This window comes from Hyperolius riggenbachi, chromosome 6 (assembly GCF_040937935.1).
Source record: "Hyperolius riggenbachi isolate aHypRig1 chromosome 6, aHypRig1.pri, whole genome shotgun sequence".
Lineage (NCBI taxonomy): Eukaryota > Metazoa > Chordata > Amphibia > Anura > Hyperoliidae > Hyperolius > Hyperolius riggenbachi.
This window is the reverse complement of record NC_090651.1, coordinates 284911883-284938949: the sequence shown is the minus strand read 5'-3', so window position 1 is coordinate 284938949 and position 27067 is coordinate 284911883. Positions and strand designations below refer to the sequence as shown.

General features: G+C 42.8%; 1 protein-coding gene across 3 annotated transcripts in view; it reads right to left on the bottom strand.

The window, feature by feature from the left end:
- The window catches only part of MFRP (membrane frizzled-related protein), a 43648-nt gene that overhangs the window by 15876 nt on the left and 705 nt on the right, over nucleotides 1-27067 (bottom strand). Inside the window, exons 2-11 of one of the 3 annotated variants that reach the window (XM_068240966.1) lie at nucleotides 24294-24430; nucleotides 23088-23190; nucleotides 21802-21927; nucleotides 20221-20325; nucleotides 18880-19087; nucleotides 18668-18798; nucleotides 17226-17351; nucleotides 14450-14675; nucleotides 13801-13931; nucleotides 2475-3545 (exon numbers count right to left, since the gene is read on the bottom strand). In XM_068240966.1, coding sequence (XP_068097067.1) covers nucleotides 3301-3545; nucleotides 13801-13931; nucleotides 14450-14675; nucleotides 17226-17351; nucleotides 18668-18798; nucleotides 18880-19087; nucleotides 20221-20325; nucleotides 21802-21927; nucleotides 23088-23190; nucleotides 24294-24413 — 1521 coding nt within the window. In that variant the 5' untranslated portion in view covers nucleotides 24414-24430 and the 3' untranslated portion in view covers nucleotides 2475-3300. Of the gene's footprint in view, nucleotides 1-2474; nucleotides 3546-13800; nucleotides 13932-14449; nucleotides 14676-17225; nucleotides 17352-18667; nucleotides 18799-18879; nucleotides 19088-20220; nucleotides 20326-21801; nucleotides 21928-23087; nucleotides 23191-24293; nucleotides 24431-27067 lie in introns of those variants that run through there. The other 2 variants (XM_068240964.1, XM_068240965.1) reach the window with 2 other exon arrangements.

Here is a 27067-nt window from a genome sequence, read left to right as displayed (position 1 = left end):
TTAGCGCACCTAGGCTGCAAAAAATTGTCACAAATGTGGTACCGCTGTACTCAGGAAAAGTAGTATAATGTGTTTTGGGGTGTATTTTTACACATACCCATGCTGGATGGGAGAAATTTCTATGTAAATGGACAATTGTGTGTAAAAAAATCAAACAATTGTCATTTACAGAGATATTTCTCCCACTTAGCATGGGTATGTGTAAAAATACACCCCAAAACGCATTATACTACTTCTCCTGAGTACGGCGGTACCACATGTGTGACACTTTTTTACACCCTAAGTACGCTAAGGGGCCCAAAGTCCAATGAGTACCTTTAGGATTTCACAGGTCATTTTGCGACATTTGGTTTCAAGACTACTCCTCACGGTTTAGGGCCCCTAAAATGCCAGGGCAGTATAGGAACCCCACAAATGACCCCATTCTAGAAAGAAGACACCCAAAGGTATTCCGTACGGAGTATGGTGAGTTCATAGAAGATTTTATTTTTTGTCACAAGTTAGCGGAAAATGACACTTTGTGAAAAAAAACTATTAAAATCAATTTCCGCTAACTTGTGACAAAAAAATAAAAACTTCTATGAACTCACCATACTCCTAACGGAATACCTTGGGGTGTCTTCTTTCTAAAATGGGGTCATTAGTGGGGTTCCTATACTGCCCTGGCATTTTAGGGGCCCTAAACCGTGAGGAGTAGTCTTGAAACAAAAATGACCTGTGAAATCCTAAAGGTACTCATTGCACTTTGGGCCCCTTAGTGCAGTTAGGGTGCAAAAAAGTGCCACACATGTGGTATCGCCGTACTCGGGAGAAGTAGTATAATGTGTTTTGGGGTGTATTTTTACACATACCCATGCTGGGTGGGAGAAATACCTCTGTAAATGACAATCTTTTGATTTTTTTACACACAATTGTCCATTTACAGAGGTATTTCTCCCACCCAGCATGGGTATGTGTAAAAATACACCCCAAAACACATTGTACTACTTCTCCTGAGTACGGCGATACCACATGTGTGGCACTTTTTTGCACCCTAACTGCGCTAAAGGGCCCAAAGTCCAATGAGTACCTTTAGAATTTCACAGGTCATTTTGAGAAATTTCGTTTCAAGACTACTCCTCACGGTTTAGGGCCCCTAAAATGCCAGGGCAGTATAGGAACCCCACAAATGACCCCATTTTAGAAAGAAGACACCCCAAGGTATTCCGTTAGGAGTATGGTGAGTTCATAGAAGATTTTATTTTTTGTCAAAAGTTAGTGGAAAATGACACTTTGTGAAAAAACACAATTAAAATCAATTTCCGCTAACTTTTGACAAAAAAATAAAATCTTCTATGAACTCACTATACTCCTAACGGAATACCTTGGGGTGTCTTCTTTCTAAAATGGGGTCATTTGTGGGGTTCCTATACTGCCCTGGCATTTTAGGGGCCCTAAACCGTGAGGAGTAGTCTTGAAACGAAATTTCTCAAAATGACCTGTGAAATTCTAAAGGTACTCATTGGACTTTGGGCCCTTTAGCGCAGTTAGGGTGCAAAAAAGTGCCACACATGTGGTATCGCCGTACTCAGGAGAAGTAGTATAATGTGTTTTGTGGTGTATTTTTACACATACCCATGCTGAGTGGGAGAAAGATCTCTGTAAATGTACAATTGTGTGTAAAAAAAATTAACAAATTGTCATTTACAGAGATATTTCTCCCACCCAGCATGGGTATGTGTAAAAATACACCCCAAAACACATTATACTACTTCTCCTGAGTACGGCAATACCACATGTGTGGCACTTTTTTGCACCCTAACTGCGCTAAGGGGTCCAAAGTCCAATGAGCACCTTCAGGCTTTACAGGGGTGCTTACAATTTAGCACCCCCCAAAATGTCAGGACAGTAAACACACCCCACAAATGACCCCATTTTGGAAAGTAGACACTTCAAGGTATTCAGAGAGGAGCATGGTGAGTCCGTGGCAGATTTCATTTTTTTTTGTCGCAAGTTAGAAGAAATGGAAACTTTTTTTTTTTTTTTTTTTTTTTCACAAAGTGTCATTTTCCGCTTACTTGTGACAAAAAATAATATCTTCTATGAACTCACTATTCCTCTCAGTGAATACTTTGGGATGTCTTCTTTCCAAAATGGGGTCATTTGGGGGGTATTTATACTATCCTGGAATTCTAGCCCCTCATGAAACATGACAGAGGGTCAGAAAAGTCAGAGATGCTTGAAAATGGGAAAATTCACTTTTTGCACCATAGTTTGTAAACGCTATAACTTTTACCCAAACCAATAAATATACACTGAATGGGTTTTTTTTTATCAAAAACATGTTTGTCCACATTTTTCGCGCTGCATGTATACAGAAATTTTACTTTATTTGAAAACTGTCAGCACAGAAAGTTAAAAAAATCATTTTTTTGCCAAAATTCATGTCTTTTTTGCTGAATATAATAAAAAGTAAAAATCGCAGGAGCAATCAAATAGCACTAAAAGAAAGCTTTATTAGTGACAAGAAAAGGAGCCAAAATTCATTTAGGTGGTAGGTTGTATGAGCGAGCAATAAACCGTGAAAGCTGCAGTGGTCTGAATGGAAAAAAAGTGGCCGGTCCTTAAGGGGTAGAAAGCCCTAGGTCCTCAAGTGGTTAAGATCTTCTAGTTTCAAAATTAGCTCATCCTTGTCCATATCATCTAAGATAGCTTGTTCAATCTTGTCAACCCAGACTCTAATAGCCTTTCCAACTGCTGTCAGTGCTATGGCTGGCCTGCACGCGCCCCCTGCTGACGTATATATCTTTTTGTAGTCTTGATTCATCTTCCGATCTAGGGAATTAATAAAGGTAACCGAGTCTTCAATGGGCAAGGTTACGTGTTTTGCTAGTCTAGTAACGGCTGCGTCTACAGTTGGGGCGGTATCCAATAGCTTTGTCTGCTCTTGTGGCAGTGGATATAATTTTGTGAGTCTGTTGCCTAGGTGGGTTTTTTTTTCTACTTTTTGCCACTCTTCCTGTATGATGTTCATAATTTCTGCCATGACAGGAAATGCCAGCCTTGTTTTATCTAGATGTTTGTAATAAGTTTTCTTTACTTTCTTTTTGGCCGCCTCCCCCTCATCTTCATCTTCCCACTCGAGAGCCTCTCTTACTGCTCTGATAAATGGATCCACCAGAGTGAAGTCAAACCCCACGTCTATGTCGTACAGAGCAGTTTTACCTGCCGAAGTAGAGGGTTGATCTTGAACCTGAGGAGCTGGGAGGCTAGAGATGTAGTTGCTAACTGATTCTTGCACAGCTTTCTGTATTATATTTGTCACATCAATTGGATCAGCTGCCGGTTCTTTCCCGATTTCCTGAAAGCATTTGGCACAAACCAGTTTGCCCGACATGACTGGGTTCCCACATGCCCAGCAGAGTTTTTCCTTTCTTCGATATTCTGGTGATCGGGATCTTGATCTATCCTTTGGTTTATAGTGTGGCGATCTGCTTCTTGAGCGTCTTCGATAATAATCCCGGGAGGCAGAGCGGTAGGACCTCTCATTTCTTCTCCACGTCGGGCTGAAATACAGTAAAAATGCTGCATAAGCACTCCAGATCATATGTTAATTCATCGCACTTACCTACCACCTCCTTACCATGATAACGATCGCTGGTCTGTGAAGGGCAGTGAGGCATCCATAGAGGTGGCGAAAGACAGCCACACGCTAGAAAGGAGGGATAGGATATTACTTTTATGTAATAAAGATATAAGAAGTCAAGGGGTAACATTATTGCAGGCTGTCTAGTACCTGTAGCCTAAATGTATATAATTTGCCAAAGAATCCCCGTGTCCGGAGCGCCAGCACAGACATCCAGCTTGGCCCCAGTCTGAAGCAAACTGACAGCTTTGTTTCCTTCCTTCCAGCGCTTTAAATAGCGCTGACGTCATAAGCCACGCCCCCTCCGCCACTCTGTTGCGCTCCACTGCCGCTCTCCAATAGGAGACCAGCGCTAAGCGGAAGTGGTAGAGCGACCATACTGTATCCTGTGTGTGGAACGCGGAGAGGGCGGTCTGGAACGCACGCTGACCCCGGCCTGAAAGAAAGAGAAGGGAGGAAAGATGCTCACGCCAGCCACCCGCATCGAGCGGCATGTAGAGCCACACGGTGATCCAGTTCCAGGTACACGCTTTAGTGTTAAGGATCCAGCACCAAAAAACGGACCCCCAAGGCCAGCAGAACGGGGTCCCCACCAGCCAGTCCGCTTTACAGACCTTGTGAGGTGGCAACGCAGCAGGGGAGGCAGCCTGCGCGGTAGGCCACCTGATGCAGCCGGTAAGGAGGGGGAAAAAAAAAAGTAATCTGCAGGAATCTCCTGCGAAAGCAGGGCCGGTTCTAGACAGGCACATATAAGGGGGCAGCCAGAAATTTGCAGGGGGCATAAAAAACCCCTGCGCCGCGCTACGCGCGGCGCGCCAAAAAATGGGCGTGGTCATGCAGCAGACCGTGGGTGTGGTCATGGGTGGGGCCAAATATACATGACTTTAGCAGTGGTGTTAAAGGTCTGCTGGGATAGTTTGAGCTCTGCTGTAGTGCATCCCCCAAAAATATATGTGATCTGACAGCATTTCACCAAAAATACACTGCCAAGTTGCTGATGTATGGCACCCTTAAAGGAAACCAAAGATGATTGATACTGTTTTATACATACCCAGGTCTTCCTCCAGCCCCATGCACACAGATCGCTCCCACGCCGCCGTCCTCTGCTGCCTGCTGCTGCGGTATTGGGTCCCGTTAGTTCAGCCAGTCTGCGCAAGAGGAACTGCGCTCTTTACGTATCTCTCCAGCGACCACCGAAGAGATACGTAGAGGGCGCACTTCCCTTGGGTAGACTGGCAGAACTAACGGGACCCAATACCGCAGCAGCAGGCAGCAAAGGACGGCGTCGTGGGAGTGATCTGTGCGCATGGGGCTGGAGGAAGCCCCAGGTATGTATACAACACTGTCAATCATCTCTGGTACACTTTAAGACATTCTTAATAGGAGACCAGCAGCAGCTACAAATGATTAAATTAGGATACACAAAGCTTAAGAAGCTAGGACAGGCAGTGAAAGGGTTAAAAGAAAATGCAGGCTGAAGTGAGCAGAGCAGATAGAAGAGCAGAGGGCAGGTCAGTCAGTGAGACTGAATAGTGAAAAGAAGGGGGGTGAGCCATTACACAGAGTATATCTGACCTCTGTGCAGATTGTTCCTGCTCCCTGAGCTGCAGATAGGAATCAGTTATTAATAAAAGAGTATCCCCCTGCCCACCAATCATCACAGTGATGTGGGCACAGGGTCCTCAGGTCAGTGTGGGAGGTCAGGGGACTCGTACATTATACACAACATAGCGCCGTCCATCAGCAGCACACAGGCAGTCTGACAGGCTGTGTCCTGTGTATGCAGAGAGCTGGGCGGCTGGGACTGGAGACATAAATCACTTGCCTTTTCCTCTCATGTCTCCCCAGCGCGCCCATCCTTCTCATTCAGATACAGAGATACTTGTGGCTGGCTGGCCGGGATCACATGGGGCGGGCAGCCAGTGAGAGAGCAGAGTGTCTCACTCCTCTCTCACTGGCTGCCTGGCCCCATGTGATACCCGACCAGGCTACTGAGTGTCTCTATCTCCGCCCTCTACACACAGCACAGCGGAGATAGAGGAAATGTGTCTGCGTTCCATGGACCAGGAAGCAGCAGCATATTTGAGGGGGCAAGAAGTCTATTTGAGGGGGCTCTGCCCCCTCTTGCCCCCCCCTAAAGCCGGCCCTGTGCGAAAGTCCTGTGAGGTGAAGGACAGGAAAAAAAGACACGAAGGGGAGGGTCAGTTACACCTTTATAGTTAATTGTCCTGTGGGGTATTGGGGGGTGGGGCCAATACCCGTAGTGCTGCCATGGAGGCATAGGGAAAACTGATTTTCATTGAACAAATGTTGTATCAATTTATTACGTGGGAGGAGAATAGTAGCCGGAGTGCTGGTGGACAGTCCATGCCTTTATCTTTATTGTCAGGGAAAAGTTTGTCAGCCTAGAGTGGGTGTAAAGTCCATTGGTCTTCGGACTTTGCACCTACTTTTTTCCTGTGAAGCTCTCTGTTATAAATAAACATATGAACTGTCTTTACAGTGCCCTGGCTGCTATTGTTCTGCCACATATTGTGTTGCCTGAGTTTACTGTGAGCATGGAGGGTCCGAACACTCGCAATCCAGCGCAGGAGATTTGGGCGTAGCCGGTGCCTTCATAGACCGTAATAGAAATTACGGCTATAGCGGCGCACAGTGAGTAACTTCAGCGCCGTCAGAAAACGGAGCTGAAGTTACTTTTAACCTCCTGCCGACCGCGTCACGCCGCCAGGCGTGGCCGCGGCAGCAGCCCCAGGACCGCCTAACGCCGATTGGCGTAAAGTCCTGGGGCCAGCTAATGCAGGAGATTGCGCGCAGTCTGCGCGCGCATCTCCTGCTTGGGGGGCGGAGCTCTGCCCCGCCTTCAGGCTCTGAGCGGCTATTGCCACTCAGGAGGATGTTAGACGGCGTGATCGCCGTCTATTTACATGTACAGCGCTGCGAACGGAAGCAGCGCTGTACTGGGGACAGCCGTGTGACACGGCTGTCCCCCTGGGACACTGGAGAGCGATCGGCTCTCAAGGGGCAGAAGCCTATGACAGCCAATCGCCATAACTGGCTGGCTGTGGGGAGGGAGGGAGGGAGGGAATATATTTAAAGAAACATACTGTTTTTAATAAAAAACAGTAACAAAAATATTTGTGAAAAAAAAATAAAAATCTGGGGGCAATCAGACCCCACCAACAGAGAGCTCTGTTGGTGGGGAGAATAGGGGGGGGGGGGGGGGGAATCACTTGTGTGCCATGTTGTGCGGCCCTGCAGCTTAGCCTTAAAGCTGCAGTGGCCTATTTTACTAAAAATGGCCTGGTCACTAGGGGGTTTAGCACTGCAGTCCTCAAGAGGTTAAGACACAATCATTCGACCTCCAGCAATTGCTGGAAGCCAAATTATTTAATACCCCGCCATCCACGTCGACCTAGAGGGGGAATACTAATTAACGTCGCCGGGAACTTGTGCAGCAGCAGGATAAGCCATATACCGGGTGTATCCTGTGCCCAAGTCTTCCGACGGCTAATGCTCTCATACTCTGGAGGGTCAACCTGCTTTTGATATGGAATTAGTAGTATCTGATGCAATCAATGCCAGCCACTTCTTGCCTTCTCTCTTGGTAATCAAGCAGATTCTATTTTTAAGCATAAATGTTATTTTATTGCTGTCTTGGAGATATCTATTTCCAGCTCTCAGAAATAGATTACCGCTGACTGGCTTCTTTGCAGTTGATGAGGGCACTGCGGGTAAAAATGGAGTGCTGGTGGCTGTGGGTGGCACAACATTGCAAATAAACCATGTTCAGAGAAAGGCTTCCTCCTGTGAAACATGGGTGGGGAGGAGGAAAGGTCAGTGGAAAAGACTTGCTGGGGCACACATCCAGGCAGGGCCAGATTATCCACCAGGCAACACATGCACTTGATTAGGGTCATAGTCTAAGGGCCCCCACCAGCATGGTAAGCTCTAAATCTATTTAAAAAAAGGACGTCTTATTTGTGTATGGGGAGTTGTATAGAGTCTTACCACACCTCCTGTACCCCGGAGTCACCCTCTGTTCTTCTCCAATTCACCTCGTTCTGTCCCCCCGGTCGGCACGGACGGTGACCCAGACATACTACACGTCCCATGCGCAGTATGTCTGCTAGGGCGCCTTAGTGGACATACTGCGCATACGCAGCATGGTATTTTGGGTCTGAGGTCACCAACCGCGCAGACCAAGGGGACAGAACGAGGACAATTGGAGAACAACGGAGAGTGATGCTGGGGCACGGGAGGTGCAGTAAGACTCCACTTACACACATAAGGCCAAATTGGCTACTTTGCTTAGGGCCCCATTTTGCCTAAACCACTCATGTGGTTTGAGTTGGATTATCTACGTCCAGAAGGACTTCAGTTCCTGTTCAGGGATGTAGATAATAGTCTATTGCAGCGGACGCTGTTCCCATTCATTGATCTAAGTTCCCATGTCAATGATCGCCGGCATCAATGAGATGCCTGCAGTCATTGTAATGATGAAAGTTACACATACACGATTAACTTCCTGTCAGCGTACTAATAGTGTGTGCAGAAAGATTATGTGTGAGGACCTCTTTTGGCCAAATAGTAAAATTACACCTACATACATTTATTTTTAATAAAAAGACCTACACATACCACACATATTGTCTCTATGCCAGACCAGCGCTCCACCATAGACCGTATGAAAAAAATCACCACCACCAGGAACACCCTAAAAGATCCACACTCACCAACTGAGGTGGGCCAGTGGTTACAGTGGCCTTATCTCGCCTTTGGGGTATTTACCAGGCTCCCCACACCCTATGGCAGCCAGATGCTACTCAGATATCTCCTCTTGCCTCTTCCTGGATCATATGTATACCTCAATGCAAACAAATGCTATCATTGCGCAGGCATCTTATCATATCAAAATATTTATTAAAAGGTTCCACTCACATATTACAGGTAGATGGTAAGTGTAACGATTGGGGGCTGCAACTCAGACGTCTGATTATTTGTGATCTGCAGAATCACCAATAATACAGACGCTATACCTGATTATGTGGTGATCTGCAGTATCACCAATAATACTAGTATAGCTAGCTGAGAGTAAGGTGTGGTGTTAGGTGCAACAGTATAGACTTCTCCAGAGGAGCTGGAGGGTCTACCAACACAAATAACAATACCTTTACCAGAGGAGCTGGCAAAGTACTAATAATGAAAGAATTAACGAAGTTTGGCTAAACCTTACCAGAGGAGCTGGTAAGGTACTAACAGCACAAATGACGGAATAGTTTAACTAGACCTTCCCAGAAGAGCTGGTAAGGTACTAACAGCAGCAAATGACTGAATAGTTATACTAGACCTTCCCAGAGGAGCTGGTAAGGTACTAACAGCACAAATGACTGAATAGTTTAACTAGACCTTGCCAGTGGAGCTGGCAAGGTACTATCAGTCACTGAAGCTATGCAAGTAAGTCTGAACCTTACCAGAGGGGCTGGTAGGTTCTAATAGCTAGAGCACCTCACCAGTGGCTATGGCCCACTGGTGAGTAGAGTAGTCAGACAGGCAAGATTCGATAACAGGCAGGTAGAGATAGTACAAAATCGGCAGGCGAGAGAGTAGTTAATATCAGGCAGAGGTTCAGCAACTAAAGTCAGAAAGGCAGAGGTACAGAATCGTTTAGCAATAGCAAGGTCAGAGAGTAGCCAGAATCATACACAGGTTATCAGAATACAATGTAATAATAACTAACTATACATAGATGTATATTGCAAACACTGCATATACATCTATCATCAACAGGAACCTCACTAGGTCTGAGCGGTAACACGAGTGTATTCGCAACAGCAGACGAGTTGCCAATGATCTGTGAAGGCTTAAGAAGCCGAGGAGAGCCCAGCGCCACGCCCCCTAGCAATCAGCCAATCCGAGCGGCGCGAGTCACTCTTGACGTCAGCCGACCGGCAGGTCAGCTGACGCGCCTTCTTCCAGCATAAAGGTCCTCTCTCCGCGCGCCCGCGCGATACAGAGACCCTATGAGCAAGAGACAATGCCGTTCCCGGTGTGCTGGACGCCGCCGGGACGGATAAGGCCTATGAACAGGGAACAAAGGCGGCTGCGGGTATAGCCTGCGTATCCGCAGCCGCCATAGTTTCAGATGTTACAGTAAGCCTGTGGAGTATAGGAACGGGCTCCACCTCGTGCATCCTCCCGGGCTGGCCGCCGCAGCTGTAATCCAGGGTTCACTCGCTCCACCACGCCAGGGGGGTGAATCAGTCATTCTCATGACGAAATCGATAGGGAGGAGTCACATGTGGAAGTAACACGGACGGAGTGGTGGGACGCGGTGGCGTGGTGGAGCGAGTAAACCCTGGATTACAGCTACGGCGGCCAGCCCGGGAGGCCGCACGGGGTGGAGCCCGTTCCTATACTCCACAGACTTACCATCTACCTGTAATTTGTGAGTGGAACCTTTTAATAAATATTTTGATATGATAAGATGCCTGCACAATGATAGCATTTGTTTGCATTGAGGTATACATATGATCCAGGAAGAGGCAAGAGGAGATATCTGAGTAGCATCTGACTGCCACAGGGTGTGGGAGCCTGGTAAATACCCCAAAGGTAGATAAGGCCACTGTAACCACTGGCCCACCTGAGTTGGTGAGTGGGGATCCTTTAGGTTGTTCCTGGTGGTGGTGATTTTTTCATACTGTCTATGGTGGAGCGCTGGTCTGGCATAGAGACAATATTTACAAGAAAGGACCAACTCAAGCCTTTTTCCAGAAGCTTACCCATAGGACTTTGTGTAATAATAGGGACTATAATTTTACCTAGCAAACACACCAGGTTGGTGTGAGATTGCTGTATAAAACAACATATATGTTGCGGATTATATGAATCATATTGATTGTATTCAAATGCATTCTTGAACCATATTGGTTGTAATAGGAGTATACATTTGAGCGCTATTTAAGTTTGTGATTAACATACCACACATATACAATTAAAATTAACCCCTTATCGCCCACACTCTCCCATAGCTGCCCAAATAAAGTATATGCATAAAAAAAATTACTATTAAAAAAACCCCACATAAAATAGTTACCTTAGGGACTGAACTTTTTTAATATGTATGTCAAGAAGGTATACTATGTTAATTTTTAAATGATGGGCTTTTAGTGATGGAATGAAAACTGAAAAAATGCACCTTTATTTCCAAATAAAATATTTGCGCAATACATTGTACTAGGGAAATATTTTAAACGTTTAATAACCAAGACAAATGGGCAAATAAAATGTGTCGGTTTCAATTACAGTAGCATGTATTATTTTAAAACTATAATGGCTGAAAACTGAGAAATAATGAATTTTTTTCAATTTTTATTTCTTATCTTTCCTGTTCAAATGCATTCAGAATAAAATAATTCTTAGTAAAATGTACCACCCAAAGAAAGCCTAATTGGTGGCGAAGAAAACAAGATATAGATAATTTTGTTGTGATAAGAAGTGATAAATTTATTGGCAAATGAATGGAAGGAGCACTGAAAGGTGAAAACTGCTCTGGTATAGAAGGGAAAAACCCTTCAGTAGTAAAGTGGTTAATCCGGCTCTGCTTCCAGGCCCTCCCTAACTTGATAGCGTACTGGTAAGACTGTTGCCTTTGATGAGGGATTTGAGCCTTTGACCAGAGTTTGAATCCCAGCTCAAGCCAGTACGATAAACATTAAGGAGTATTTGGGCAAGGTCCGCTAATGATCCTGGTCGCCCGTGGAGCACGTCCTAAGTGGCTGCAGCCCTGGAGCGCTTTGAGTCTGCCAGGAGAAAAGCTGATATAAATGTTCTCTGTCTTGTCTTGTCTTGCTACCTCATGTTAGTGATGATGGGATAGGGGAAGGAGTTTGAATAGCTCATAAGGTGCTCTTCAGTCAAGCAGTATCTGACATTTGCACAGGACATCGGCACTGCAATCTCAAGCAGTCAGATCATAAAAAGAATAATCAATCCAAAAAGAATTAGCAATCAAACACCTTACATGATATCAATCACTATTTATCTGTTTGCCTCACCTTACAATATATAACAATCACTTAGAAGAGGCTCCCTAAGCATTTTTTACGTGATAATCCAAAATGGTTTATGTGCATTAAAAACAAGTATGAGCACCCTAGTTAAACATTTAAAGAAGTTTGCCTTCTTAAAGAGACACTGAAGCGGAAAAAAAATATGATATAGTGAATTGATTGTGTACTATGAATAATTACTAGAAGATTAGCAGCAAAGAAAATATTCTCATATTTTTATTTTCAGGTATATAGTGTTTTTTCTAACATTGCACCATTCTATAATATGTGCAGATTACACAACACTCTGCATTCAAAATGATTCTTTCAGAGCAGTCTGTGAACTAATGACCTCTCCTCTGGCAGAGGAAAAGAAAACTGTTCACTTACAGTTGAGATAATAAAAGTCAGAAGACAGCCCTCACCATGACTTTGAAAGTCGTAGAGATTAATGGCTTTTTTGCATAGAGATAACAACTGGAGTTTCTCAACTCTTCCTGCACTGGAAACAATTACACTGATGTATCTGATCTTAATGTTTTATTTCTTAGCTGTGCTACACATACAAATCATAATATCATAATTTTTTTTTCGCTTCAGTGTCTCTTTGAAATAGAAGTTATTAGTGATTATTCAGGTTGGAGTGCCAGACTTGGCCAGAAGCACAGCGGAGCTGATATTAGTTATCTTATTTCTCAAACTGTCACATTAAATGAAGCATACAATTTAGTAATCATTAGCATATAGTGATGTCGTATGTTAGTAAAGCACAACATTAAACTTGGCTGTTTTCTATCTAAAACTCCTAAAAAAAAACAAGCATTTTAGCACAGGTACATGATACAAAGTGTTCCTCCAGCTCCAGGGGCAATGTGATGAAAAGTAAAAACATATTGGATTACTCAAAAATAAGAATAAGAAATAACAAAATAATTTTAAATCCTAAGAAAGTTTATACTGCCATCTTGTGGAAAAGTTTATTAGTACAGATATGAACATTGAGATGAAGGAAGGGTTGATTTCATGTGCTCAGTAGTCCCATTAACCCCCTCAGGGTGCAAAATACTGATAAGATATCCAAAAGGTCTTTCTGTCATTGATGCAATATCCGTTGTTTTTATGGCGTCATAATCCAGTTATTGAAATCCCTATTATGATACTGAAAAAATGACACTGTTTCTGAAGTTCATTTTTAATGTTTTGAGCAACAACTATTTTATTTTTCTCTAAAGGCAGGGGTCTCAAACTCGCGGCCCGCGGGCCATTTGTGGCCCTGGATACAATATTTTGTGGCCCTCGCCGGCAAAAGCTTCCTTATAGTTTGCTTCAGTGCTCCCAAGTAATCCGCCGCAATCCCGCCACTAAACAAGGGCTGCAGAGCCCCCAAATCGCCCGGGGGGCAATCCGCCGGCATTTCCTGGAAGGGGCAGAGCTTTCAGCTTCAGCTCTGCCCCTCCTGAAGTCAATCGCGGCGGATCGCCGCCTCTCCCTGCCCCTCTCTGTGAAGGAAGAGTGAGAGGGGCGGGCAGAGGCGGCGATGCGCCGCGATTGTGAAATTCCTTATGCGGCCCAGCCTCATCCTGACTTTGCCTCCTGCGGCCCCCCAGGTAAATTGAGTTTGAGACCCCTGTCTTAAGGTCTTGTAACCATTGTTACCACAGTTGCAGTAAACCAGGTAAGTATGTTCTGACAATCTAGAACTGATCAGAGGCACCCACACGCTGTCTACTTTGCTGCAAGGCACTGTGCATAACATTGACCTGAGGAAGTGAGCTGGCACCCACGAAACGCGTTGTCTATTTTGTGTTTTTAATAAATATTTTTCCAGTACTACTGGTGTCCTAGATTCCAGTACTACTGATGTCCACAAAAGAGATTACCTCTCTTTTTAAATATTAGTATTATATAGAATATTACAGTGCATTGGGTGCCACCATCCCTATGAGAAAACAGAAGATTTCAACTGTATTAATAATCCAAATCAGTAAAAATTCTATGAGGTAATGCAAGGCATGCTGTCATCACTCTCCTCATCCCCAATCTTAGGACAGCTCCACATTATCTCACAGAGGTCTTTCACATCAGTTATTGGACATAAAATATTCAGGAAGTAATGCCACTTACCATTCGTGTCATTCAACGTTTGATACACTGCGAAAAATCCAACATGTGAGACTTCATCATCGGCTACAAACAGAATAGTCATCTGTGCCCCAGAAGACGTAAGTGTTGGTGGGATTTCAGAGCCGCAGAACCTTATGAAACAGGCCAGTAAACAAAGGTAAAAGTAGGTTTCCCTGGAAAAATATTGATCTTCGTGATAAACTATGACTTAGTCATTTAAAATTCACTTCAATTGTGATACAGCCAAATGTTAATCTAGAGGCCCACTTGCGGCAGCATTTGGTGATTCCGGGCAATTTAGAAATTACGACTTCCCATATCGCCGAAGTACCATGCTTTGTGCCATAATTCTGTAGCAATCACGATTTGGCCCTCATTGGACTGAATGCAATGGCTCTAGATTTTTGCAATCAGGCTGCGATTGCAACGCTGTTGTGGCCATAGATTTTTAGACAGCGTGAGTGCTACTGAAAGCTCTCTATTGAGCCCCTGGCCTAAGGCATTTTGGGCCCAATTTAATTATAATAATTGCTAGTTTGAGAGTTAGTAGTAGTTTAACACATTTGAATAGATACATGATTCAGTTAAGAAAAAGTGTTGTGAGAAACTCCTTAGACAAACTTCCCTACTAGAAGCACAGTCTACTTACCTTCCCATTAAACTGGCAATGCCAAATCCAGCACTGTCATGTACTTCAACATAATCAAAATTGCAGCCTTTTTCTGATTCCATACTAAAGTTGAGGAACTGAAGTTGAATGGTAAGTCCTTCTGGCACGGAGATAAGCCACCGACACACAGTCTTACTGGGATACAGCGCAGGATGATTGGGGGAAAAGAAAGACCCTTGCAGCTTATGTAAAGATCCGCCACAGCCTGATTAAGAAAGGAAAATAATAAGTACTTTATGTTGTCTCATATTATTAAAACTGTCTAGATAAGATTTTTCTGTAGATCTCATGCAAGGTATGCAGCCGACAGTTAATGATGCATAGTACTTCTCAGATTGGTCTATAAGTACATGTACCAACTACACCTTTTGTTAATGGATGTTCCATCCATGAGACCAGGTGAGGTGAACAAAGCCTTGTATCAGACTGCCTGCCCTGGCCCTTAGCTACCTTTGCCTATAATGAGGAAATAGTACAGGGATGCAGAGGTCGCATCATTTCACGTTACTCCTACTACCTATATTTGGACACAAAAGAAAGGGAGAAAGGTTCAACAATCTAAAAAGTTTGGGAAATTTCATGAATCATTTTCCATGGACTGACTGACATGAACTAATAAGCTAACCACCCATAAAAAGGTTGCAAATGCAAAATGATTAAATTTTGTTAAAATGAATGAATACTGCATGACTTGGGCAACTTGGCCGCTGTACCGGGCTGAACAGCTGAGCGTGGAGGAGGACAGGGAGGGACATAAAAAGAACAGTCTTTAATTTCAGCTCATGTATCTTTGAAATCAAAAACTAGTCATTATTTTAGTTTTACTAATAAAGTGGAGAAAGGTCCTTATTTCCATTAAAGCAAACCTGTGATATAATGAATTGTATGAGTAGTATGGATAAGGAATAGAACATTAGTAGCAAAGAAAATAGTCTGGTATCTTTATTTTCAGTTATATAGCTTTTTTTTTTATAACATTGCATCATTCTGTCATAGTTGCAGATTTAAAAGCACACTCTGTCTTTTAACTATTAAACAGAGTAGAACTTTACCTGTTAAAAAAAGTAGAGCTAATGACCCCCTTTAACTTTCCTGCAGTAAAACCTTCTATCAAGCTGTCTCTCACTGTTTATTTGCTGTTTAAGTGCTTCAGAAAAACGACTGTGTTCGACCCAGTTGGTGGAATAGCTCAGAGAAGCTCTTCTGCATAGATAACAACTGAAGTTTCTTAACCACCCTGGTGTTCTATTAAGATCGCCAAGTTGGCTGCATGAAAGCCCACTAGAGGGCGCTCCGGAGGCGTTCTTCTGATCGCCTCCGGCGGCCAAAAGTAACACGGAAGGCCGCAATGAGCGGCCTTCCGTGTTTTGCTTACTTCGTCGCCATGGCGACGAGCGGAGTGACGTCATGGACGTCAGCCGACGTCCTGACGTCAGCCGCCTCCGATCCAGCCCTTAGCGCTGGCCGGAACTATTTGTTCCGGCTGCGCAGGGCTCAGGCGGCTGGGGGGACCCTCTTTCGCCGCTGCTCGCGGCGGATCGCCGCAGAGCGGCGGCGATCAGGCAGCACACGCGGCTGGCAAAGTGCCGGCTGCGTGTGCTGCACTTTATTTCATTAAAATCGGCCCAGCAGGGCCTGAGCGGCACCCTCTGGCGGTAATGGACGAGCTGAGCTCGTCCATACCGCTAAGGTGGTTAACTCTTCCTGTACTGGAAAACAACATGAGACTCTTTTCTTTGCTACTAATGTGCTTTTTCTTAGTAGTACTACATAAACTTAGAAGTTTATTTTAGCTTCAGGTTTTCTTTAACTCTGTGTGCTTTCTCTGCTCTAAAAAGCAGAAGGCTATGCTGTCTTTGAGCACAGCTTGAAATTCAATTTAATTCAATTCACTTTATTGTCATTGTGAAACACAACGAAATTACTTTTCATGACAACCCCACGGTGCATATAGGGAACATAGTGATAGTTCCCTATAGATCCCAGAGGGATCCATAACCTTAGACAGTCTTGCCTGATGTATGCAAATGTCAGGATCATGTTTACATCGTGTGACATAAACCATATCAGAAATAGCATGAATAATTTATCTGGCTCTAAAAGATTCAAGACTGATTGGAAGTTGCTGGGTGACTGAATGTCCCCTGGAAGGGGGTGCATCCTGTACTGATAAAACTTTGGCTTCAAGTTAAAGAAGAAGGGTCAGACAGTGGAACTAAAATCAGTTTATTTACTTAATTTCTTATGAGAGCATGGTTAATAGCTAACACAAAAATTATTTTTGCGATTTTGGTAAGAATGTATTTTTACCTTTTAAGAAATCAAATGTACAGCTTTGGCCCCACCGCCTTTCTTTCCTCAGTGGCCAAAAAGCATACTGTTACAATGACTTACCAAAAAGCATGCTGCTACAGACCCAAGGTGAGGAAAAGAAAAGAAAAAAAAACAGTAAACCTTGTGCCACCTTCTGGTAAGCTGCAGTGCCACCTTCTGGTAAGCTGCGACAATAACATATGCTAACGCAGTTGTAACTGAAGAATGATTTAATTGCAATACTAAAAGTTAGTACAAAGCCTGGAACTGGAAAGAGTGAAAATAAACATCACTTGCTCATTCAGTAGATCAGCTATTCCAAAATTATTTTTCTTTTATTTTGGATCATCCAAATTCTATTCAAATTCTTGTTACTTTGTTCACTATTTTATTTGCAAATACAAATGACCCATGTACAGATCTTACATTAGTTCAGACATACCAAAATGCCTCTGACTGCAGTTTTCCTCATCTGTGTGGTCTGCACAGTCTGATATTCCATCACACAGGGCTGGGAGCAAGAGACAGACTCGTCTATCACACAAGAATTCATCCCAAGAACAACTTCCTGCCAAAAACAAAAGTCTTCTTTGTGAAAAAAAAAATCTGCAATACAAAGGCCCTTCCTTATTCAATCCACTTTTGCCCCTAAGTTTCCTCCTAGGTGATATCTTCGCACCTTATCAATAAAATGCTCTTTAAAGGGACACTGAGCAGAGGCATAAAATTAAAATCTGGACTTACCAGGGGCTTCCTCCAGTCCCCCGTGAGGTCTCCCAGCATGCTCTAGGTCCCTTCTGTGGTCCAGTTGTTGGCTCCATTAATCCATCGACTTTGGCTGAGGTTATGCATGCGTGGCCTGTGCACGCACCTGGCATGTCATCACGCCAAAAACGCCCTGCGCAGTTCTACAGAGAACCGCGTATGTGCAGGATGCTTACGCGACTGGCGTGATGACGTGCCAAGCGCATGCACAGGCTTCGGGGGCCTGGAGGAAGCCCAAGGTAAATCCAGATTTTATTTTATGCCTTTGCTCAGGGTCCATTTATGCCACCAGCAAGCAAGAAAATGCTCAGAATAATTTTAATAGGACCATACACCTACTTTTTGATACTTTTCCATTGCAGAGTGCTGAAGAGTTAACAGAAGATGAAACATTATCTTCTACAATAATACATTGTGTACACTGGGTTATCAGTGGCGGCGCTACACTGGTGCACTGCCTCATCACTGTGCCCTGCTGAGTGCCACCCACTTTCCTCCCCCCTCCCCACTCAGATAAGTACAGTAAACTGTTTCCAGGCTCCAGCAGGAGAGGGTCAATACCCTGAAAACTACCCACTAAGATCAGGGATTACTAAAATAAGGAATTACACACACAGTATTTCCCTCCCTCCTGCCTCTCCCCCCTCCCCTTGCTTGTAGAGTTGTGAGACAAAGGTTGGGGACTGGGATAATTTGTCGGTGATCTGTCCATACAGGAGCAGCTTTCTAGCATATCTGTAGGTAATTGTTCTTTAATAATAGCACCATCATTTGGACAATCTGGTTTGCTCAAAAGCCTCTGAAGTCTGTATGTTAGTGTTGCATTTGGTTATTATTACTGAACGAGTCAGCCTTAGTTTTATCACCCGAGTCAGGCAAAAATATCTAATGCTCGCCTTATAAACATTGATTTTGATCACTCAAAAGGGCCCCACAAGCCAACTATTGCCCCCCCCCCTCCCCCCCCCAAGAAATTTTTTTTTTGAAGCTGGAGCCTCCACTGTGGGATATAGAAAACATCTTGATATAAGAATTGTCATTTTCTTGGTTTTAAACTAAATGGTAGCTATGGCACAAACCATATGTGTAAAAACTACACAGAGTAGCATAATAACATACCCTGAGATGGTTCAATCATTTTATATTTTGCAGAGAAACCTGCTCCTCCAAAACGTTCATTGGATACAAACTGGACTTTTAACCAATGGGAACTAGAAATGAATGTAGTGGGTGTTACAGAGCCACAGTACCTAGAACAATAGTGACAGTCATCACACATGTAAAACCCAAGATTTCTAATTTGGACACTACACGTTATGAGAGATACTAACCTACTGGAGGTATTGCCATCCCTGATCTCCAGCCAGTCAAACAGGCACAATCCATTACGTTCCACATCCAAGTATTGGACTTTCATCTGCACACGTCTTCCTTCTCCTGCCTCCAGAATCCAGGAGCAGTGAGAATTGGGAGGATATTGGAAGGGATAGTTTGGAGAACTTAGTATTCCCTCAGATTCACTCAGAAATCCACCACACACTAGGAACAAAGATCACATATCTCAAAGAAAATTAAAATACTGTTTATATTGGCGAACTGCACCTAGATGTTTCCTGATGATGCCTTCCTATTTCTTGCATGCAGCAGTTATTTTGTATGTTTATATGAGAGTTACAGTAACTGAACAGACATCTCCATCTCATTTCAGTCATTTCCTGCAATCTAGTTCAACTCAACTGGGCAACATTTACAGTAAATGGCACTGTTTCAATTCCTACTACCTGTTCTTCATGGCGTATTGCAGTGTTTCTCAACATTTTATAGCATGTACCTCTTTATTAATGATGACATTGGCCCAGTTCTCCCATTTATTATTAACTTCATATCAAGTACCCCTTGATTATATATTTTGTTAGTAGAACATTATTTTATGGTTTCAAGTAAAACACCTACTCTTGTTTCTAAATTACTATTTTTGTTTGTTCTCAAAATGTATTATAATGGATTGATTATGAGAAGTTCAAGTACCCCCTGTGCCCAGCTAAAGTTCCCCCATGGAGGACCATCAAGGCTTCATGTTGGAACACTATCTGAAGCAATGAGGATCCTTGGCAGCAAATTGAAATAATCTCTGTCAGAATATGAATATCCTTTCAGGGCTTCCTTGAGTTTGCCATTGAGGATTACTATTGGTTACCAGGAAGAAGAGCACAAGCTACAAACACTAGAGGGTGAATCTGACACTGTGGAAGACACAGAGCCCTGGTGCAATGTGTCCAGCCTCGGAACAGATAAGATTCTCTTCCACCACCTCTGCTGCCATTATTCTGGGAAGCAGGGAGGTAAGGCAGATGGCCAGGGGGACCACTAGACACCAGGGGACTCATTATGGGATAGTGAGGGCGGACCATTAGACACCAGGGAATGCGTTATGGGAAAGGGAGGAGTACCACTAGACACCAGGGGGTTTTATGACCCAAGTAGAAAACTGAGATTTTGCTTTGGTAGGCAATTTAGGAGCAAACAATCTTACACACACACATATATATATATATATATATATATATATATATATATATATATATATACACATATATACAGTAAGCTCCATCAGCAGGCATGAAAGTGTGCCACATCCTGCATTCCAGAGAATAATGAAATGCATCACTCACCGGGCGGAGGCTCTGGAAGTTCATTGTTCACAATGGCTTCAGAAGAAGGACGTACACTGTGATTTGCCACTAGAGGTACTGCTGTTTCATCATTTGTCTGATTTCCTGTATTAGACATATAAACATACATATATTATGAATAATATTTTCTGATATAACCACCAAGAGTTGGTGTATTTAATATGAACTTACTGTAATGAATGTGTATGCAAATTCAGAAATTATACAAAGGGTTAAGTTTGCTGTTACCCTTCTGTGTAAACTACCCCTCTTGTATTAGTATTTAGAAAGGATAACTGGGATGTAGAGTGTGGCACATGCGATAGGGAGGTGGTCTGAAACATCATGCCCTTTTGTCTATTTGGTTCAGATGCAAAATGTTGTACTATAGTAGTAATGCACTAAAGCAGTAATTTACTGATTTCTGATCCAGCTAAAGTGGCCTTCTTTGTTGCAGTTAACCCATTGTAGACTGCCCATTCCCTGCTCCTGGCAGCCATGTCCCCTTAGGGAAGCTGACAACTCTGCCCACCTAAGTCAAAGCTTTCTTCTGACTGAAGGCCTATAATGACCATTAGCCTCTAGCAGGTAGTCATAGTTTTGGAGGACAGTACAGTCTGAGGTGTAATTCCCCCCTCCCCATTATCTCCCAACTACAATAACATTTCTATAGCGCTTTTCTCCCATAGAACTCAAAGCGCCCCCTTAGGTAAGTATCCACATGACCTAAGGGGGTGCGACCCCCACTACCTGCAGGTACGGGGAACTAAGCAACCTGGTGCATGAGTAGGAGAGCAGCACCTGTGATTGGTGAAACAGGTACAAAGTCACTGATATTTTGCAACAGAAAAGCTAAAATTATCCTGAATAATGACATATATTTCATTTTCAGTTACACTCAGGAACAGACTAAGAAATAAAGAAAATTGTTCCCAAATTGGACACTAAAAAGGATAAAGGTCTGCTGGGGGCTCTAACCCCTTCCCACTCATCTGAAAAAAAAACCCAAAAAGTTTTCTGGTATTCCACTTTAACAACTGCAACAACAAGAAAGGAAGAGCTGAAGGAGGCGGGGGAGGGGGGGGGGGGGGGCTAGGTGAGTGATGGCTGGTAGGGGCAAAAGGAGGCTAGTGACAATCAGATTTCCGCTAGTTTTGAGGGGGGACAACAGAGCCCAGGGGGACTGACAGAGGCACCAGAAGGACACAGAGGCATGTCATTCGGCAGAGAACATGCCTCTGTGTCCTATAATCTATATAACTATCTGCCTCGGGTACACTTTAAATACTGATAATGCATATTGCCTGGCTGCCCTTTTGATCCTCTTCCTCTTTTGTAACCATGGCCCCGGAACAGGCATGCAGATCAGAAGTTTGACTTAAGATTGACTGAATTTACTGCATACTTGTTTCAGGTGTGTGATTCAGACACTACTGATGCATGAAAGAGCAGCAAGATGTCAGGCAACTGGCATTGCTTTTTTCATATATTAGCTGGCATTGCTTAACAGGAAATAGATATGACAGCCTTCGTATCCCTCTCACTTTAGGCATCCTTTAACATCAAAATAAGAATACTCACTAGACTTTAGGATGCCAAGGGTTAGGCTAAAAATCAGCAGCACAATGATGATGGCTATAACGATGAGTATGGTAAGACGAATATGCGGAGGTCTTCTGGTCTGTAGTCTTCTGTTCTGTAAAGAAACTGAAGAGTTCTTTAGTTTACCCAAATCTAGTGAAGGTGGGTCACATGCAGGAAAGTATCCGCAGCAGTGGTGAACTTTTTTCCTATAATGTCCAGCTTGAACTTTTAACCAAGTTCAGCCAGGCTGGTATGACCAATTATAATTGAGGTTACGTGTGCATGTGGAGGGTTCACTTGGGAACATGAGGTCATGCACAAACATGATTCCACAAATGTGCATTCACATTCTGACACAAATCGGGGTTGGGAATATCAGTTGGAATACTTGGACCTGATATACTTCAGGAGAACAAAGAAGAACATTAAGGATCCTAGAGACCTGTCCAGGATTTATTAAAAGTTGCCCTGGCCTGTACAGTAGCTAGGTTGGCTGATTAGTGATTTTGCAATTGTACTTTATAGCCAATTTTCAGATAAATATATTATTTTAGTTTTACTTCCCTAGCTGGATGCGGTTGAAATAAAAATATAATTTGTAGACAATTACAAAATGATCCATGTAGCCTGGATTTACAGTACAATTGAATGCAAATGATTGGGCATGCCTGTCCAAATGACTTACTACTTTTAGTTAATTTGCTAACAATTAATGTTAACAATAACATATTTACAGATGTTAATGCACATTTCTAGGTTGTATTTTATGACGTTAAAATAAGAATAAATAAAACTGTAATTGTGACATGGAAAATTTGTATGCTCCAAGTTGTTGGGTGTGGTCACCACTTTTGCAGCATACAGTATACAAAAATCTGAGACGTGGATATGAGGCAAGCATTGTTTAAAAAAAAAAAAGTGCAATATATACAAGTCCAGAAGTGTGGCAAATCATAAAAACAGATTGTCCCATTGCTTGAACATTAGTCTCAATGCTGTCCACTTGGTGTAATAAAATAGGCAGTACATTTTCCTTCACCAACCCAAAGAGTGATCCTATGGAGCGACAGAAAACCACAACATGTTGCATCTGAGCACCCCCGCACTCACATATGACTCTATGGAGAGGCTGCCTGTCCGCCCGTTCGGTCAATGCACAAGAGCAGCTGAAAGGTGGTGAATTCACTGCCTTCAGCTGCCCATCAGAAAAAGGTCTAACAGTGCTCAGATTGGCAGATCAAATAAATTATATCATTCAATTAGGTTCAAAAGCTTTTTCTTACCAGCGCTGACCTGATAGGATCGTGTGACAAAATCTCTGTCTTTGTAGGCTCCTGGTAAAATGATCTCAGGTCCCAGATCAAAGGCAATGTTACAGAACTTCACCTGTCAAAACAGATCATTTTTTACTTATATTTATTATAGTTATTATGTAGCTTGTTTAAATAGATAATCCATTCATATCAGCAATGTCAGGATTATTAGAGGTACAAATTTATGAAAGTTGTGTTCTTCTTCACAGATGTTGTACTTTTTAAGTCCCTAGCAAGCAAGGGAATAAATCTGTATTTACTTTTCTACCTACCTACCTACCTTTTTTTTAATTGCCAGGTGCTGAACATACATTTTCTAGATAAGATTAACAGTTAACTGAATAGGGGTAAAGGTATGTACTGGTGAAAAAATTCTGAAAAGTGGAGAGAAATGTGGAGGGGAAAACAATTTTCTCAGAGCTTTACAAATAGGTCCCTAGATCTCTAAAGTGCTTGATGTTTCAGACTGCTAAAAGAACCACTGAGCACATTCTTATCCGAAAATGGCAATCACGCTATACTATGTGATGGTTACACAAAAAATGTACCGCAATGGGAAAACACTGCAAAATTGCAATCAGATCAGTTTGCGAGCATGATCACAATTTACAATGGAAAAGGGCTCTAACTACCTTTTAATTTTAGTCACAATCATGTTTTCACCATGACACTTGCGAACCCTCACCACTCCAACCCAAAGAAGACAACTTCAGTACATGTATGTATATCAGAAACGTATCTGTTTGCATTCAGTTATTTATAATATGCCTGTACATATTTCTTACAGTTATTTGATCCAGAAGAACATTTGAGAAAAATCAAATTGTGTGCATTCCTTGCTTTTAAATGAAAACTGCTCCTTCTTATTGATATATGCCACAGTCCATAGGGTAATATGAGTTCAACATGTACATAACTCTCTACATAACTTAAACTTAGAAGTTCCAAGACTCCTCCACTTCCTCCTGACCCCATAGCAGCACCATAGACCAACTCAAGTGCTCAAGGGCTGAGGTCCTCATACATTTTTGGAACAGTTTAAATGAATTGATTGGACTGGATTAGGCAAGGTGTAGTTTATCAAGTAGAACACATTTCTCCCTTCCTCAGTCCATCCTAAACACTGGCATTGCTATGGTCCCATTGACCATTAGTAGTGCACCATTCTTAGCTTACCTCATCTTCAGATTGCCCATACGGAGGACTACAGATGTTCTCACTCATTGCTTGCTCTCCTGGCTCTGGGTTTAAAGGATGCATAAATATTAAGCTCTTGAAATGCTGAGTTATTTCCATGAAGGGAAGAAAATATTCTACGGAAAAGTAAAAAAAACCGATCATTTAAAAGTGTGCTCTTTTTTTAACCAACAGTATAATTCTAAATTGCAGCATTTGTGTGCAGTACATATGTTGTAGCAAACACTTGGGCTCTTCACATAACAGCAAAAACATTAAAACCACCTGCTTAAAATCGTGTGGATCCTCCTTGTGTTGCCAGAGCAGCTCTAATTTATTGAAGCATGGATTCCACAAGATCCTCTGAAGATGTTAGCAACAGACACTTTAAGTCCTGTACATTGTGAGGAGAAACCTCACCTCCAACTAAGATCTAGGGAATGTGGAGGACAAAGAAAATATGATTCATCAAACCAGGCCACGTTCTTTCATCGCTCCAAGCAGGCCCGGATTTACCTCACAGGAGCTTATAGTTACAGATGTCCTGGCACCTTAGATTTCACCCTCCATGTACCTACAAACCCCCACCAAACTGCACCACCAGTGTGCTGGCTGTCCCAGGTGTCACTTCTTCCTTACCTGTCATAGGTAGCTACAGGTGCTCCTCAGTATTAGGTAGCCAGAAGTACCCTCAATGTTAAGTAGCTAGAGTCACTCCCAAGTATTAGGTAGCTAGAAGAACCCCAGTATTAAGTAGCTAGTAGTGCCCCTGACTGAAGGAAGAGCTCATCACTGGAATGCCAAGAATTGGGTGAGTAATTTACACTCTCATCAGGATTCTGCATAGGGAAAGAGAGATAGGGGCACTCAGGGAGGGGAGTGAGCCTCCTTTCCATTATCAGGTGCCTGTAGGCATGAGCCTACAGTGCCTTATGGTAAATCTGGCCCTGGCTCCAAGGTGTAGTTCTGGTACTCTCATGCCCATTATAGGCACTTTTGTTGGAGGGCTGAGGTCAGCATGCATAAGTTGATGACTAGTGTGCAGTTCTGTATCAAGCTGTGAGGCACTGTGTTCTCATGGTCAGTTATAAGGTTTTAAGATCAGCCAATTTGGACATGTTCTAAACCAATCACATAGCCATCACAATTTAGCCTTTGTTAAAGTAATTTAGGGTTCAATTAACTCAGCATTAATGCATTCAGTAGTGCAGAAAACAACTATTTTTTCTAAACATCTGGTCAAGTTTCAATTCACTAAGGCTGTAACTGCATGGAAAAGTAAAAGTATAGACTAGTGAGGTAAATAACCGACTTGTGAGGTAAATACACTAGCAACACACAAAAAGAGCACTAAACTGAGATAAGTATCCATAGCCATGTATGAAACACCAAACTTACATGCAAAGAAAAGACATCCATGGCAATGTAATCAAAAAAGCTAGATATCCATCCATAATCAATAGCAAAAATCTTTATTAGGAATCAAGTTAATAAAACCAATTAAAACCATCGGCAGTGAATACAAGTTATAGGCATGCGAAAATATAGAAAATGTGTGCTAGTAATCACAACAGATCACATCCTCCAGGTAACCACAATAATGACTGCAATCGGGCAAGAGTTAGCTAGCTTGTTTGATTACATTGCCATGGAAGTCTTTTCTTTGTATGTAAAATTGTGTGGTAAATATCTCAATAAATGTCAATTCACAAAAATTAGAGCATTCGGTAAAACAAGTGAGATGTTCAGCATTTTACCTACAGCATAGAGCTCTCTGTAACTAGCCATCAGCCATCCCGTAAAATGAAAAGGCAAAAGAAACAGTCAATAGGAGGTGTCACCCCTTCCTACTACTGACTCCATTGGTACCAATGTACTGCCGGGCGGGACATCAGAAAGTATAAAAACTATGAGATGCAGGAGCAGGACACATTCATAGAGGTTTCCCTATTCGCCTTTAGACGTCACGTGCACATGTAAAGATAGAATCAGAGGAACTAAAGGAGATCTGCAGCCTAAAGGGATGCTGGGGATGCCATTTTACTCTTGTACTTCACTGCAAGCAGTAACTTACAAAGGATTGGCTTATGGCAGACTACTTGTACTAGAAGATTCATCACAAGAAGTTGAAGAACATCACCGTAGCAGAACACAGCTTGCTGCCGAGACCTATTCCACAGCTGGTTAGACTTCTTGTTACCAAAAAGGTCTTAGTGAATTGAAGCCGTGTTTTTCAGTATATTACCGCATGTGTGAAAATCTTAGTGAAATCTGTAATCTGTTGCAGATGATCTATCTAATGGGACAGGTTGAATAAATGAAAACGTACACACGTCAATGTGCAGCATGACAAAGAGCTTTACTGGTATGCAGATGCCAATTAAAATTTAAAGGACAACTGAAGCATGAGGGACATGGAGGCTGCCATATTTATTTCCTTTTAAGCATTACCAGTAGCCTGCCTGTCTATCCTGTTGATCCTCTGCCTCTAATACTTTTAGCCATAGACTCTGAACAAGCGTATGCAGATCAGATGTTTCTGACATTATTGTCAGATCTGACAAGATTAGATGCAGGCTTGTTTCTGGTGTGATTCAGACACTACTGCAGCCAAATAGATCAATAGGACTGCCAGGCAACTGGTATTATTTTAAATAAATGGCCTCCATATCCCTCTCTCTGTCCTTTAAAACACATCCTTTGTAATGTCTGTGAAAGCCCCCACTTTTTCACATCGTTGTCTATCCAAAAAGGGTATTTTAAAGGGAACCTAA